General features: G+C 49.7%; 1 protein-coding gene across 7 annotated transcripts in view; it reads left to right on the forward strand.

Moving 5' to 3' along the window:
• CNOT1 (CCR4-NOT transcription complex subunit 1) overlaps positions 1 to 17,353 on the forward strand; it is a 1,826,813-nt gene that overhangs the window by 776,469 nt on the left and 1,032,991 nt on the right. For all 7 annotated transcript variants that reach the window (XM_078668607.1, XM_078668606.1, XM_078668608.1 and 4 more), the window contains one exon: positions 8,994 to 9,195. In XM_078668607.1, coding sequence (XP_078524733.1) covers positions 8,994 to 9,195 — 202 coding nt within the window. The remainder of the gene's footprint in view (positions 1 to 8,993; positions 9,196 to 17,353) is intronic.

The raw sequence follows: 17,353 nt of genomic DNA on the forward strand, positions 1-17,353 counted from the left end.
GAGGATGGGTGATGTGCAGTCATTGGGTCCCAGTTATTTTTATCCCAAAAGAAATATTGTGCCTTTTGCAAACCCCCTAATGCCTAGAAGAACTTATGGGAGATTCCCAGAAGACAGGACCACATACACCCCATTCATTCCCCAATTGTTTAACCGCTTTGAACCACTCTCTGGTTTGGAGGGCATCGACTGACTCCATCCTTATTTGGCGGAGAGAGTCACTCTGGCAATTTTGTAAATAGGGAAGTTGGATTACATAGTATGGCTTGTTTAGCCAGTCAGGAGGGGAGCACTCGAAGATGGATGAGGTTGCTGGGATCTTTATAGATGGTAACTCCCTGGTTGGTTTTCAGTCTACTGAGGATGGGGATTGTGGCCGAGGGCTTTGAATCGAGATGCTTCTTCCATTCAGAATATGGTACTTAAAATAGGATCATGGAACATTGCAGGGTTAAAGGGGCGAATAGGCTCAGATGACTGGGCAGATTTCGTAGATTCTTTTGATATCATATTATTTCAAGAGAGCTGGGCTCCCGAACCAATCTTTCGGGCAGGCTTTCTTAATTTCTATAAACCTGCAATCCAGGGTACCAAGGGTAGAGCGTCAGGGGGCCTAGTAATCTGGGTTAGGCAGTCCATCAGCTACAGACCGGTTAAAATTTCAGTGAATAATCCCGACATTTTGGGGATTAAGTTATGTAGGGAAACTCACCAGGATATTATTGTTATCAATATATATGCTCGAGGCCTTCCCGGCGGGCGATGCCCGGCTATTATAGATAAGTTGGACTCCTATCTTGAATTGATTGGGAGAGATAATCTAATACTTATAGCAGGGGATCTAAACTGCACCTTTGAACCCCTGATGAGAGAGGGCGAGGACTTGTGTTCTGGGGTAGATGCTGTGGAATATCCCGAATTTGACACTGAACTATGTTAAAAAGGGTACAGAGGCTGCTTTGCACGGGTTAGGGCTGTGCTTAGAGTGGGGTTTGAGAGCGGCCAATGGTCGAACGATTTCTGATAAAGCTGGTCATCCTACTTTTGACAATGGGGTTAGTAAAAGTTGGATTGACTACATTTTGGTTAAAATGGAGTACTGGTCTCTCCTGGAAGATATGGTAGTCGTGGTTCGCCCTGAGAGTGACCATAACCCGTTGTCTCTAAGTTTGAAGCTTACTGGTGGCTCTGGCAGGTCTCCTGCAGCTACATGCATTACTGCAGAGGCCGCTTTAACCAACGATAGAAGGAGGGTCAGATGGTGCAGGGTCGTGGCGGATCCCGCTTTGTTAGATGGCATATCCTTAGAAGTTTCATCTACCTTGAGTGCCATACATGATCTATCTTCTAATATGGAAGCAGTCCACCAGATCAGTGACCTACATGAGCAGTGTTTCAACAAGCTGAAGTCCCTCCTTACTCTACCTCTAAAGCACAGGAAAGAGAAAGTAATTGGTACTAGTACGAAATGGTACAATAAAAAATGTAGGGAGGCGCATAGTGGGCTCATAAAAGCTATCAAATCTAGGGTAACCCTTGAAATCAAACTGGCACGGCAAAAGTACAAGAAGGTTCAGTGGGAGGCGAGGAGAGAGTGGGACGAGTGCTATTGGTCTGACCTCTGAGGCCTGCCTATCCTCTAACCAGATTAAGTTCTGGGAAGTTGTGAAATGGGGCAGAGACCCTGACTCGCAGACACCAGTAAATTATGTCTCTGCGGAAGCATGGGTGGACTATTTTTCGTCCCAGTTTAAAGACCCAGAGTATGAACCCCTCGATGACCTGGTGATTTGGGCACCATTGTCTCCTTCTCCCTGTCATTTTTTGGTGTTTACGAATCATGACACTGAGTCTGCTCTCCGTTTGGTTCAAGCAGGGAAAGTTCCTGGGATGATGGATTGTATCCCGGCAGACTTATTCAAAACTGACCCCCAACTCTGGGTTCCTTGTATTACACAGATTGCTAATGCTATCGCCAAGGGGGCAAGGATCCCAGAGTCTTGGAAAGGTGCGGAAATCCTTCCTATTTTTAAAAAGGGGGATCGATCGGTCCCTGGAAATTATCGCCCTATTAGTCACATAGATTCCATGCAGAAAATTGTCGCTAGGATGGTTCTTGCCAAAGTCCAAGGGTGGATGGAGACGGAGAGTATTCTATCACAGCTGCAGGCTGGCTTTAGATCAGGCACCAGCACCATCGACCAAGTCTTCAGATTTATTCTGATATACTGGAAGGTGGTGCTGTTGGGCGGAGGGTCCATCTACACTGCCTTTGTGGACCTTAAGTCCGCCTTCGATCTTGTGCCTAGGGCAAGATTGTGGGCTGTCCTGGGTAAGCTGGGACTGCCACCCGAACTCCTTGAACTCATGGTAAGATTGCACGAGGGCAATTTTGCTAGGGTGAGGTGGGGGAGACGGGGGGCAGGTGACAGATAGCTTTCCCGTAACGAGGGATGTCCGCCAGGGGTGCGTTTTGGCACCTACCCGTTTCCTATTTATTAACCAAGTGGTGAAGTTTTTTGCAGACACACCTACCGACGCACCAACATTGGGCGGGACTAAGTTCCCATTGCTCATCTTTGCAGATGACACATTAATCCTCTCCAAGACACGTAGTGGTCTACAAAAGGCGATTAACAGATTCGAGGATTTTTGTAAATTAAATGATCTGCAAATAAAAGTGAGCAAGACAAAATGTATGGTTTTAACTAAAAATCGCCCTATTAAAAGCCACGTTAGCATGAACGGAGTTGCCCATGAACAGGTAGTCATGACCTACCTTGGAGTGACCCTGGACTATCGCCTACGCTGGAAGCCTCAGGTTGATGCGCTCCACTTAAGATTTGTACGCCTTACGGGCTGCCTAATCCAGGAGCAAAGAATGTCTTTAACTAAAAGAGTAACACCCGCACTAAAGATTTATGAAGCAAAAATTAGTTCTGCCATTCTGTATGGGGCTGACCTGTGGGGTTTTATGGACCTAACTTCCTTGGTAAGAGTCCAAAATAAATTCCTGCGCAAACTGGTAGGATTACCCCCAATCCACACCAACTAAACCCGTTTGTTGGATATGGGCTGTAAGCCGATAAAAGATATGACACGGTACCGGCTGGTAGCATTGTGGAGACTGATTTGGACGTCGCCGGATCGAAGTCTCTTTGCCAATGAACTCGCGGAGGTGAGATCAATCTTGGGTTCTGGTAATATTCCATGGCTCCGGGAGGTGAAATTAATCTTGTAAAGCATGGGACTTAGCCAATTGTGGGCTAACCCGGGGTCTACTGCTTCCCCCCCCCCCCCCCCCCCCCCCCCAAACAAGAATTTAAAATACTCTATTGGGCATCTGTTAGATACCAATCTGTCATGCTGTCAGATGCTGCCACCCTAATGGGTAGCTTCTTGGTGCATAAATTGGATCCCCTACTGGAGAACTACTGAGATGTTATTACCAGGAGCCTGGACAAAAAATTATACCACCAGTTTAGAGTTATGTTATGTTATGTTATGTTATTAAAATTTCTAGAGCGCACAGCTGCCCCAGCAAAGGGGCGTCCTGGCGCTTTGACAGATGCTATAACATAACACACTAAAAAGATTAGCCAGAAACTGGAAAGAGGAAAGTTTTAATGGCCTGCCTGAAGGCAAACATATCCTCAAGAGCACGAATGTGGACTGGTAGCGAGTTCCATAGGCCAGCCGCTAGAACCCTAAAAGAACGGCCACCCATCCTGCTCAACCTGAAGCGTGGGCAGACAGCCAAATGGAGACCCTCCGATCTTAAAGATCTCGATGGCACATAGGGTGTAAGCAGAGTAACAAGTGCCGGTGGCGAAGAAGTTTTCAAAATTTTGAAGGCCAGACACAGCGCCTTGAACTTGATTCGCTGTCTGACCGGGAGCCAATGCAAGGCCATGATGGTGCCCGACACCGAACAGTGTCTGGGAAGGCCCACAATGGCTCGTGCCGCGGCATTTTGTACTCTTTGGAGCCTAGAGGCCTCCGCTTGATTCACCCCTAACAACAGTGAGCTACCGTAGTCCAGCCTAGATAGTATTGAGGCCTGAACTACGAGCTGTCTGGTAGGGGGATCAAAGTACTTCAAGACTGGCCTAATACCACGCAGTATTCCATAACATGTGGCAGCCACCTTCATGGTGTGGTCCTTGAAGGAAAGTGCAGAGTCTACCCAGACTCCTAGATTTCTCACTCCAGCCACTGGAATAGGTGTGACACCAAGCTCTGACGGCCACCACTGATTACCCCATAGCTCAGCTTGCTTCCCAAGAACCAATACCTCCGTTTTGGTGGCATTCAACTGGAGGCAGTTGGTGCGAAGCCAGCTTGCTACTGCCAAGAGACCCGCACGGAATCTCGAAGCTGCTACCTCGGGGTCTCCGCTAAGTGTCACCGCTAGCTGTGTGTCGTCCGCATATGAGGCCATCGTAAGGCCCCACTGTTTGACGACACCAGCCAACGGTTTCACATAGAGATTAAATATAGTCGGGCTCAGTGAAGATCCCTGAGGAACCCCCGTCTTCAGGGGGTAAGTAGTGGATTGGCCAGGTGGTATAGCCACTTTAAAAGTACGATCAGCCAGAAAGGACCGGAACCATTGGAGAGCGACATCCGTCACTCCCGCCTCCTGTAAGCGCTGGATAAGTATTTGGTGGGACACAGTATCGAAAGCAGCGCTTAAATCTAATAATATAAGCGCTGCGGTATGACCCATGTCAAGTACCTGGCGAAGATGTTCCAAGATGTAAAGTAGTGCCGTCTCGGTACTGTGTCCTGACCTAAATCCATTCTGGCTGGGGTCCAAGATCTGGTTGCAAGCCAGATGCTCGGACAGAACCGAGTTGACATGCGCTTCTGTTACCTTGGCAATCCACGGCAACAGGGAGATAGGTCGGTAATTTTCTGGCAGTCGGGGGTCAGAATTTGCTTTTTTTAATATGGGGGTAACCACTGCCTGCTTCCAGGCCGCGGGTACAGTTCCAGAAGACAGGGACATATTAATGAGATCCAGTATGGGATTACGACACAGCGGGGAGAGTGTATTAATGAAGGCAGGCTTCAGCGGGTCCGCCGGGGAACCTGATTTGACCTTGAGGCTGAGTCTGTCAAAAGCCTCAACCGACAATTCAGGTAAGATAGCCAGAGGCTCATGATCCAATGTATCAGAGACAGTGGCTTCTCGATCCTGGTGGAGTGTGTCGAACCCGTGATATATTTTTTCCACTTTCTCCACAAAAAAAGAGGCCAGTTTATCACAGTGTGAGTCTGTGCAAATCGCCTCTGCTGAGGATCTATTTTTCATTAGGTCCTTCAGTACCTTAAAAATCAGTTTTGAGCGGTTGGTACTGGTGGCAAATTCCTGGGCATAAAATGCAGCTCTAGCTCTGCATATAGCTCTGTGATAAAACTTTAACTCAGTGAAATACCGGATTTTCTGGGCCGGGTCATATGAGCGTCTCCATTCCCTCTCTGTCTTACGGCAGGATCTTTTCAATTCTGCCAAAGACTCGTTATACCAGGGGCTAGGTACTTTTGTTCGGCCTTTCGCCCATCGTAAAGGTATCAGAGAGTCCAAGGCGTCAGTTACCCACAGGCAAAACTGTTGGTAGCCTTGTTCCACATTGGTGAGATTGTTTAAAGGTTTCCGCTCTAATATACCGTAGAACTCCTCCAGCGTAAGTTTATACCACGGCCTTTTAAGAGTTAGCCTTTCCCTGGATATAAACGGCTTGTCATGGACCGGGCAAAGTTGGGTCCTTGCCAGTAAGGTCCTTTTCCAAGAAATGGCATGGCCATTCAACCGAGTACTACCCCTGGTGTATTGATCAAAAGGAGAGTGTGGGTCATTTCTTCTTTGCTTGTTCTGCCTATTCAGCCCCAAAGAATAAATGGATTAGGCCCATTTGTCGTCAGATGAATATTGGAGGGAGTGCAGAGGCATTGTGGGCTTTAAGAACAAACACCTCAGAGATTGTAGTTATAGGTGTAGCAAAGTACCTAGGGTGGGCTTGGGTTATCAGAGCTAGACACCTTCATGTATCTTGATTATTTAATTTTAATTATGGTTATTTTCTTATACTGCGTCTTTAAAATTACTGTTTAATCTTTTCTTAAAATTATGAACTGTTTTGGAAGAAACATGATGTTTTTGAACTATATGTATGAATGATCTGGTTTTATTCCTCTTATGTAGACTGTCTTTTATGGTGTAAAAAAATCGAAATGAAGACGTATGAAACTGAGTCGACATGGCACACATCCCCTTGTTCCATGCCCACAAAACACTGCCCTGGCATACATCAGTCATCCCACTAGCTGGGTGCCCTATGACAGTGGTGAGGGTACAGGTGCATGAGACCTGTACCCCTACAGTACCCTGGTCCATTCCTGGGCACTAAGTGCAGTGCTGCCATTAAGAGTATATGGTGCTGGGAGGTTGTCATTACGAACTCCACAGCACCATAATGGCTACTCTGAAGACTGAAGTTTGGTATCAAACTTCTCAGCACATTAAAACCACACTGATGCGAGTGTGGAATTTAATGTAAAATGCACGACAGAGGGCATCTTAGAGATGCCCCCTGAAACTCAACCAACTCCCAGTGTTCGGACTGTGTGGCTACCGAGGCTGCCACCACCAAACAGTTTCTAGACCCCTGGGTCGAGAGCTTGCCGCTCTAGGGGGCCTGAAACAATGCACATCTTGGGACGAGGTGCCAAGCCTCCTCCCCCAGGATGGGCAGGGTTCACGAAGGAGAGGCTTCAAAGGCATACCGCCTTTGTGAGCCTCTCCAGACCATGTGCTGTACTCAGCAACTGGTCCCCACTGGTTCTACCCCCCCATCCCCACTGGTTCTACCCCCCCCCCCCCCCACTTTGGGCGGGAGACTCTGCGGGGGAAAAAGTGAGGGAGAGAGGTGTGCCCACCACTGCCAACTTCACCCCTAGGGTGGGGGAAGCGAGGTGAAGGACAACACAAGTCCCTGCCATCTTGAGGATGGGAGGCCCAGCCAACCAGAGACCGGCTCCTGCCCCCTCCCACTGGAGAGTGGCAGAATGAGGGGTGTACCCACCCCAGGGAATGAACCCATTGGTTCCTGAGCTGTACCTACCTGTAACGGCCCTAATTGTAGTATTTTGGGGCACCCTGAACCTTCTGTCCTCAGATCCAGCAACGACCAGAAAAGGACGAGAAGCTGTGCAGAGCTAACATGAGGACGACGCCCACTGACTTTTGCCCAGGCCTGTCTCCCCTAGAACCTGCTCCTGCGAAATCCCGACGTGTCCACGGCCAGCAACCTCATACCCCGGAGGACCTGCCTTCATTCACTTCCCAAGCTGTTTCTCCCGTGAACACCGGACATGTTTAAACTGCAGCTTCTCGTGCCAACCAGGGACCACAAATCCAGCCCACTCTGCACCCGCCAAGCTCGGCCCGTGTTTGAGTAAACAAACACCACGAGGAGGTCCCCCTGGCGATTCTGACCCAAGATCCGGCGACCCCTGACCTGCCTCAAGCCTCCAGGCGACGCCTGCAGCCTTAATCCAGAGGACCCCCGCGACCAGAGCGGGTAAGAAAATCCAACATCCAAAGTAACTCCTGCACCTGACGCCCCACGCAGCGGTGTCTAACTATCCCTCTACATCCCAACTTAACCTCGAAGTGGTGGTCACTCATGGAAGATCCTCGTCCCTGAGCCGGCAGTGTTTGTGTCCTGGAGGAATCCCGTTGAAATCAACAGGGCACCCGACCTCAAAACTGCACCCGGCTGCCCTAGCGCCGCTGAGGGTGCCCCCTTGGTGCTAACTTGGTCCCCAACTTGCCCAGAGCTTAACCCTAGGAGCTTGGCGCCCACAACCCTGTGGCCTGCTTGCCAGCCGCCATTAACCCGAGTCCCCCTGTCCCCCATTGGATAACATTGGGCCTCAACACTCTGCTCATGGCCGCCCGAGTGCTGCTGAAGGTGCAACAACAGTGCATCACTGACCCTGGGAGACTCCTAAGTCTAACCCCAGAACCCTTACTCAAAAGATCGATTACTTGCCTTGAAACCGATAACCTAACTTTCCTGCTAAGTGAATTTCCTCCCAAAGAATAAGATAGGTGATTCTATGTGAAAAAGTTTACAAGTGTCAACTTTTGAAATACAATAATATTCCTTAACAATTGTACCATATTCCTTAACAATTGTACCTTTAACCAAAACGCATTTACTCACCTGTTTTCAGGAAATGTCCCAGGAGTGAATCCAGGATCCAGTCCTGTGTTAGCTAAAGTAATTAACTACATTTAAGTTAAAAAGCCCATTCAATTGAAAGTACTATACCTGCAATGTGTTGCAAACTGCTTTCTTAAAACTGTAACCAAAACCAGTACAAGTTACACTGCTATTTTGAACTGTGTTCATACAAATAATTTACTTCTGAAAAGTATTTTTATGCTTACCTGCACCAGGCTTGCTTGGTTCTAGAAATAAAACAGTATGTTTTTATATACAAAACATATGGCCTAGAGTTCAGCTCTTGAGTGTGTAAGAACATTTGCTGACTGGGTGTGTACATCAAATGCTTTACACTGTCCTCTGATACTGCCTTACTGCTCGACCAAGCTACCACTTTAGAGAGTAAGGTTCTATCTAACTTTAGCCTCTGCCAATCCTCTGGAGACCTTTGGACTCTATACACACTGCACCTTACTTTGGTGCAGTATATATAGAGCCAGTTTCTTACACCTTGAGATTCTCAGGTTTAAAAACCATGTGCTTACTTGCTCAACCTCTGGGAGTACAACTGTATTGTGGCTTCAGGACATTTAGCTTGACAGTAACCATTCCATTTGCTACCTAGTAACCCCTGTTTGTTGTAGGAGCCAAAAATACAATCTGATGCATAAACATACTCTGCTTGTTACTTTGAAAATGAAACCGTTTTACATGTTCTAGTTCAGTTACTAATAGTTTTTTCTTATTTCTTTGTAGATTGATCCTCTTGCAGCTATGGCATCTCTCAGCATTGGAAGCACTACTGCACCCCACACCCAGAGCTTACCAGCGTTCCCTCCCAATCTGGGCTCTGCCTTTAGTACTCCACAGTCTCCAGCAAAAGCCTTCCCATCCCTCTCCACACAGAGTCAGGGCACAGGTTTCAGTGGGATTGGGAACCTCCCTACACAACTTCCAGGTAACTTCTCAATGAATCGTAGTTTTTATACTATTTTGTTCAACCTGTGTATTTAGATTAGTCGTCATAGACCATCCCCATATAATTTAAAGAGTGATTTCAGCCAGGAACTTTAATATTCAGACCTTTGAAATTATATGTTTGAGGCATGTGAGCTGTAGATCACATGCTGTGCATAGCCCGCCATCTAGTGTTGGGTCCGGATGTTTGCACTTTCTTTTTCTTCAAAGAAGTCTTTTCCAGTCAAGAAGTAGGTGACCACTCCTTTGGGTGATAGTGCGCATGGGCATCAACTCCATTGTTAGATTGTTTTTTACGGCATCGGGTTAGGACGTGAATTGCTGCGCTATGGGTCCTCGCGGTTCTTTGATTTCCCTCGCTGTGCAAGACACTCTGCCTTGATATTGTTTCCGATCGCGTCTCCCTTTCTATCGCTTATCGGATTTACTTATTTAAACTATCTTTCAAATGGAAAGCTTGTGGAAAGCTGTTTGGCCTACCCAAGTCTGGCCGACCCGCAGACGATGGACCAAACTCCCTTCAAATTCTGCCCTTGGTGTCACATGAAATAACCGCGCACCGACTCACACGAAGTGTGTAACATGTGTTTGTCTCCCGAACACAGAAAAGGACTGCGCCGCGTGCTAGTCTTCCCGCTCCAAGAAAACACTTTGCAACAGTCAGGCTCGAAGTCGCGACTTGCAGAGCCAGCACACAAGCTCCATTCCGGACATCTTCGGGCAACAACCAGTTGAAGAGGCTGGGGAGGCCATGGGAACCGAGGAGGAGCAAGAGCTGATCCCCATCTCAGAGCTAGACTCTGACCAATAGGGAGACAATGTACTGTGAGTACAGATCTCCCACCTTGTCCCAGGATCGAACGCCACATAAAAAGAAGGCTCCGGTCTAACCCGTGCCCTCTGCCCTGGTCGGCACTGAGACCTCGCTTCCGACTCCTAGCCTTCTGGCTCTGCTTTGAAACCTACTAAAAAGCCTTCCGGCTCTGAAAAGGAACCCCAAATCGAGCTCAGAGCCCAGACCTTTGGGGTCGAAACACAAGTCTGGCTCCGACCTACACCATTGGGCACCGTAACACACTTCAGATTCAAAGACCTCTATGCCTACGGCACTGAAACTTTTGGCACCGAAACAGATGTGCCGAAATCACCAAAACACAGTTTCGGGACTATGATCGGCACACCGCATCCGAAACAGGGTTGTACATTCACCCACAAACTGGACACATCATCACTTTAAAAAGGACTGATACAGAAGAGGAATATCGCTTTCGATTGAACGAGAACTGTTGGAACTAACCCTCCTCCTCTTCCATCGCTTTCGTCGACTCCTTTTCAACCAATTTCACCTGAGCATTCACCACCACATACGCCTGACAACTAGGATGATGGCGGACGATGATCAGCCACTACAAGACCCATTGGACGAATACTACACCAATTCTGCCACAGGCAATGAACTCGACTTGTACCCCAACAAGCCCTCTCACCAGATGACAGTGTAGGCTCCATTGTATTACTGGGTATAGCTGCCAACTACCATGAGGAGCAGCTACATAAAGAATCCCTAGAAGAGGATTTCCTCTTGGACACCCTTAATAGCAAGCAAAAGTCATCAAACACATTACCCATGCTCAAGGGGATGATCAGGCGTGTAGATGACATCTACAATGACCCTGTTAGGGCTCGTATTTTTACCACCTATGTTAGATAAGAAATGCAAGCCAACCGCATTGGATGCAGTATATACAAGGGGACATTTACTATTGGGTTCCATGGTTGTGTCCAATGCAAGGAAAAGAGCCAACTCCCAAACTACAGGAGATACGCCACCACCGGATAAAGAATCAAAACTTATTGATGCTTTGGGGAAAAGGGTGGCCTCTCAGGCAGCAAACTTCTGTCGTATCTCTAAAACTCAGGCGTTGCTAGCATGATATGACCGTGCGCTATGGGACGAGATGGAGCAATTAATCCAGTGTTTGCCCTAGAACATAGATCTAAAGCACAAGACCTGGTGCATGAAGGGCATCTTATTTCTAACAACGCAGTCTGATGCTCTGCAGATGCTGCAGACACTGCTGCTAGAGCTGTAAACACCAGTGTCTTTTTAAGGAGACACACCTGGCTCTGCGTATCTGGGTTTAAACCCGAAGTTCAAGCCTCCATATTAAATGCACCCTTTGTTAATGAAAACCTCTTTGGCCCAGTGGTAGATTCTTCACTGGAAAAGATGAAGAAAGACACTGAAGTGGCCAAGTCGATGGGAGCCCTTCAGTCAACAAAAAGCTGTGGTTCCTTTCGGCCCTTTTTCTACCTCAGAGCTTCCAAAATTACCTCCTGGGAGACAACCCAATAACCATTTATCTTTTCTGGTTACAGTCTGGAGTTCATCAACACTCCTCCAAACATTCCACCAATGTCACACAAACTTTCTCCAGATCCCCCACACCCCCTCAAACAAGAGGTGCAGTCTCCTTCTAAAATGGGCTATAGAGTCTGTACCACCATATCACGAGTCAGGCATGTATTATGCTTAATCCCTAATAACCAAAAAAACGATGGTTCTCAGACCAATATGTCTCAGAGACCTCAATCTTTACATTCAGTCAAATCATTTCCACATCGTAAGACTTCAACAAGTACTACATCTTCTGCAGAAAGGTGACTTTCTGTCTACTATTGATTTGAGATGCCTAATTTCATATTCCAATCCACCCCGTTTATCGCGAATTCCTCATGTTTGTGGTAGCGGGTCAACAAATTCAGTTCAAGGTACTTCCGTTCGGGGGTCACCCCTGCCCCAGTGTCTTCACCTAGTGTCTGGCAGTAGTAGCTGCTCACCTGAGAAGGCAGAGCATCCATGTCTTCCCATACTTGGACGACTGGCTCATCAGAACAATTCAGTTACTACATCAACTAGGGTTCACAATCAATGTGATAAAACAACAAGTTACCTTTGGTAATGATATATCTGTAGAAACATTAGTTAGTGAAAGATTCCTTACCTTAGAATTACCCCAAGGCATCCGACTGGATCTGGAAAGTTTTCGTCCGCAGTACCCCTGCGTGACGGAATGTGGCGTTGTAAGGCTCCGAGTCCGTTGTCTGCGTTGTGGTCGCCGAGAAGACGTCGCGGCAGCTACTTAGACACCACCCTCGCGCGCTGATGTCAGTTCTGTACACTACTTTCCGCGCCAGGAATGCAGAGCCGTGCAAGATACTGACCTCTGGGGCATTAAAACTAGGGCTCTGAAATGGATGACTGAACCCTAGAAATCATTTTGCAGAACGGGGAGGATGGGTGGGGCGGTAAGGAATCTTATTACTAACTAATGTTTTATACAGATATATTGTTACCGAAGTTAAGTAACTTGTTCATCTGAAAGAAACACATTAGTGATTGATTCCTTACCTTAGAATAGATACCCCAGCAATACCAACCCCAGTGGTGGGTCTGCGAACCAAGATCACACCAGGAAGTCCTGGAGAACAGAACGGCAAAAGAAGCAGTCTCTCCGGACTTAGCTGTCTAGTCAATAGTGCTTAGTTAAAGTGTGCAACAAAGCCCTCGTAGCTGCCTGACAGAAGTATTGTAAGGGTACACCATGTCTCCATGCTGTAGTGGCCGCCGTCACCCTGGTGGAATGGGCGCGCAGCCCCACCGGAGGCTCCTTTTTCGCCACAGAATAACATGCTTTAATACACGACGACCCATCAGGAGTTAGTCCGCTTGTTTGCGGCCTGACATTTCTTGGTGCCTACGTAGCCAACAAAGAGCTGGTCATCCTCCCGGGGCTGTTGCCATTCAGGTAAAATGAGTGCACGTTTTGGGTCCAGGTGGTGGAGCCTCTCTACCTCTAGAAGGAGGTGGAAAAAAGGTGGGCAAAGTGATGGTCTGCCCGATGTGAAAGGCAGTGACAACCTTTGGCAGAAAGGATGAACGTTTCTGAGCACAACCTTGTCCGGATGGACAAACAGAAAAGGAGGTTTGCAAGAAAGAGCCTGGAGCTCGCTCGCTCACTTTCCTAGCAGAGGTGATGGCAACCAGGAAAGCAGTCTTAAGCGTTAACAAACGAAGAGGACGGTTGTGAAGAGGCACAAATGGAGCGCACATCAAGTATGTAAGAACCAGGTTCAAGTCCCACTTTGGCATTACGAAGGGAATAGGAGGGAAAAGATAAATAATGCCTTTGAGGAATCTATTTACAACAGGGGACTTGAAAAGAAAGTGCTAATCAGGCAGCCTGAGAATGGCCGAAATAGAAGGTAGCTCTTGATAGAGCCCAGAGCAGAGCCCTGCTGGGCCAAGAAGTAACAGGACTTCTGAAAGAGGGGCAGAAAGGGGATCCTCAGCCTTTGCTGTGCACCATGCCACAAATGTTTTCAACCTGCAGGCATATACCAACTTAGTGGAGAGACGCCTGGCTGCCAGAATGACATTACAGACTTCAGGAGTCAAATGGAAAGGAATCAACTGCCGCCGCTCAATCTCCACGCAAAGCGGTGGAGACTGGACAGGTTCAGGTGGAGGACCGTCCCCTGATGCCGAGACAGAAGATTCTCCCAAAGAAGCAGTCGAACCGAGGAATTGGTGGTCATACTGAGTAGCTCGTGATACCAAACTCTTCGAACCCAGCCCGGAACCACAAGAATGAATTGGGCCTGGTTGCGCCTGATCTTCAGCAGACTGGGCAGAAGTGGTATAGGCGGAAAGGTGTACAACAGACCACAACTCCACTCGCGGCGAAAAGTGTTGCCTAGTGAGTGCCACCTTGGAAATCCCAACGCACAGAACTGATATTGTGCGTTCTGTTCGGTGGCGAATAGATCTAAATGTGGCTCTCCCCACTGTTGAAGGAGACCTTGCGCCACGTCCGAGTGAAGGCGCCATTTGTGATCAGTCATGCACCTGTGGCTGAGTTTATCCGCCCTGGCGTTCAGTGAACCTTCCAGGTGTTCAACCACCAGGGAAATGCCCTGATGTTCCAGCCATGTCCAGAGGCGCAGGGTCTCCTGACATAGGGTCCACGACCCCACCCGCCCTATTTTTCGCAGTACCACATGGCGGTGGTGTAGTCTGTGAACACCTGCACTACTCCTCGCTTGACAGAGGGAAGGAATGCCTTCAGTACAAGTCGGATCTTCTGAAGCTCCAGAAGGTTGATATTGAGCCTGGACTCTGCCGAAGACCAGAGGCCTCTGATCTCTGCCTCTCCCATGTGCCCCCCCCCTCCCAGGAGGGACGCATCAGTCACCACTGTGTGCTCTGATTGGGGAAGGTAGTGATCTGCCATTGACCCAGTGCCGGTTCATGAGCCACCACTGCAGCTGGTGTGCAGTGCCCTCCAATATCTGGACGTAATCAGACAGGTTCCCCCGATGCTGCGCCCACTGGAACTTCAGGTCCCACTGTAGAGCCTGCATGCCATCTGGCATGAGTGACCAGCAGAAGGCCCTGAGGCCCAGCAGCCTCAAGCTCGTCCTGACCGAATCCCAGGATAGAGGCTGAAGGATCGGAATCATAGCCTGAATATCCTGGACTTGCCCTTTGGGAGGATAGGCCCGAAAGTGCATCGTATCCAGAATTGCTCCGATGAAGAGCTTCTGAGAGGGAATCTGGTGCGACTTCGGCATATTGATGGAGAACCCCAGCAAATGCAGGAGGTCGGCCATAGTCTGGAGGTGGGAAAAGGCCATCGGGGGCGAGCCCGCCTTCCACAGCCAGTAGTCAAGATCGGGGAAGACTGGAAACCCTGATCTGAGCAGATGAGCTGCGACCACCGCCATCACTTTGGTGAACACCTGAGGGCCCTGGTAAGGCCAAAGGGGATCACAGTTAACTGAAAGTGCTCGTGGCCTACCGTGAACCGCAGGTAACACCTGTGGGCTGGCAGGACGGGAATGTGGAAATATGCGTCCTGCCGGGCCAGCGCTACCATCTAGTCCCCAGGGTCAAGGGCAGACCAGACCTGAGCCAGAATTAACATCTTGAACTTCTCCTTCCGGAGGAAGCGATTGACGTCCCTGAGGTCCAAGATAGGACGCAGGCCCTTGTCCTTCTTGGGCACCAGAAAGTAGTGGGAATAACAACCACGTCCTACTTCTGACGCAGAAACGCGCTTGATGGCCCCCTTGGCTAAGAGAGCCACAACTTTCTGTTGAAATGCCAATTTATCCCCCGACTTGCAGTGGTACTGGGGTGGCATGGCTGGAACGGTAGTCTTGAAGGGCAGGGACTAGCCCCTTCGGCTATTTGTAAAACTCACCTGTTCAAAGTGATTATGCGCCAGTGGGGGAGGTGATGGCGAATCCTGCCACCCACTGGCGTTTTTTGGACATTGAAGACCAGAGTAGGAAGGTCTTGAGGCAGTGCTGGCCAGGGTGGAGGATGACTGACCAGACCGCTGGCCCCCTGACCCGCCTCGGCAGGTTCCAAGTCCGCGCTGAGACGGTTGCTGCGTAGGCCTGTGGCTCTTAAGCTAACATGTTGGGCACCCCTTCAGTGCCCACAAAAGGAGCAAAAAGCAGAAGGTAGAGGAGGACGCGTGGCGTAAAGGCCCAAGGACTTGGCCGTAGCCCGCGAGTCCTTAAAGCACTCGAACGCACGGTCTGCTTTATTGCCAAAAAGGCGAATGACATCAAAGGGCATGTCCATCCGGGTGTTATGGACATCCCCAGTGAAACCAGTAGTCCTCAGCCAGGCGTGGCAATGGAGCGCCACTTTTGTGGAAAACACTCTGCCCAGCGAGTCGGCAGTGTCAAGGCCACATCGAATCGGGAACTTTGCTGCATCTCTCCTTTCAGCAATGGTTTAAGGAGCACTCTCCGGGCCTCCTCCAGACACTGAGGCAGCACTTGCGCCACCGTATCACACACTGTTGGAATCGCGGCCCAAGGGGCATGCGGTGTTACCAGACCGCAGCCCTGAACTGGCATAAGAAAAAATCTTCTTACCAAACTGTTCCAGTTTCTTGGATTCCCTGTTATGGGGTGCGAAAGGGAATGCGCTTGGGGATGCAGAGGCTTGGAAAACCAAGCTCCCAGGGGTGGGGTGTTGGGAAACGAAAATGGGGTCAGCCGGGGCCGGGCTATGGTGTCGTGCCACGTTCCTATCCACAGGAGCCCCTGTGTTGGGCCTGAACCAGGTGCCCAAAAGAGTGTCTGAAAGTGCATCATTATAGGGCAGCAGTGGCTCCGCAGAGGTAGCTGCTGGCTGAAACACTTCTGTCAGGAGGTTAGTCCTGACAGCCACTGTAGGGATTTTGAGATGGAGAGCCTCGGCCGCCCTACGGAACCCCACTTGATAACTTGCACCATCCTCCGTAGCCACGGTAGGAGAAGTTAGCATGCCAAGGTCAGGAGAGGTATCACGACCACTGGCGTCCCTCAGTTTCTCTACCCAGTCCAGGTCATACTTGCACTGTGCTGTGAGAGGCTCTTCAGACCCCTCCCAGTCCTCTCCTTCCTCCGCAAGCTGATGGAAAAGGCCGAAAATAAATAAGGAGGCTGGACATAGGGGTAGAAAGGCCCATCGGCGTCTGTTCCAGCACCATGTCCACATCAGGACTGAAACCGGGGACGACGTGTGGGTGCACGGGTGACGTCTGAGGTGGTGCCGGTATGGTCGGTGGAGGTGTCACAAGGTCAACCGGCGTCGACCGGGATCCAGACCTGGATCCTGGGGGGCCCTGCGGTGCCGGGGCCAAAGCAGACAGCAATGCAGCAGCCACCGCCAGTGCAGAGCGAGGGCCCCCAGTCGGGCCTGCGGACCATGGCTGGCAGCTGAGCCGGAGTCGCCGACGGACCCAGGAAGGCCGGGCAGGCCGACAGCGACTGCGTAGGCTCTGCCGGAGCCGTGGGGGAGGCACAGCCCGCATCGCACGACTGGGGAGGGGAAAGTCTGTGAGCGATGGTCCTTATTTGACATCTTGTGATGCTTCACCATACCTGACCCAGAGTGCGAAAACTTCGATCGATGGTGATGGCTCTGCGACGTGTCCCTCGACCTCCCACTGTAGCAGGACCTTGAACGGCATGGAGCTGACTGCTGGACTTCAAGCAAATTTCGCGACCGCTTCCTCAGTATTCGGTGCCACAGCCCTGCAGTCAGGGCACGACTTGGGGCCGTGGTCGCGCCC

The sequence above is a fragment of the Lissotriton helveticus genome, chromosome 12 (assembly GCF_964261635.1).
Source record: "Lissotriton helveticus chromosome 12, aLisHel1.1, whole genome shotgun sequence".
NCBI classification, from domain to species: Eukaryota; Metazoa; Chordata; class Amphibia; order Caudata; family Salamandridae; genus Lissotriton; species Lissotriton helveticus.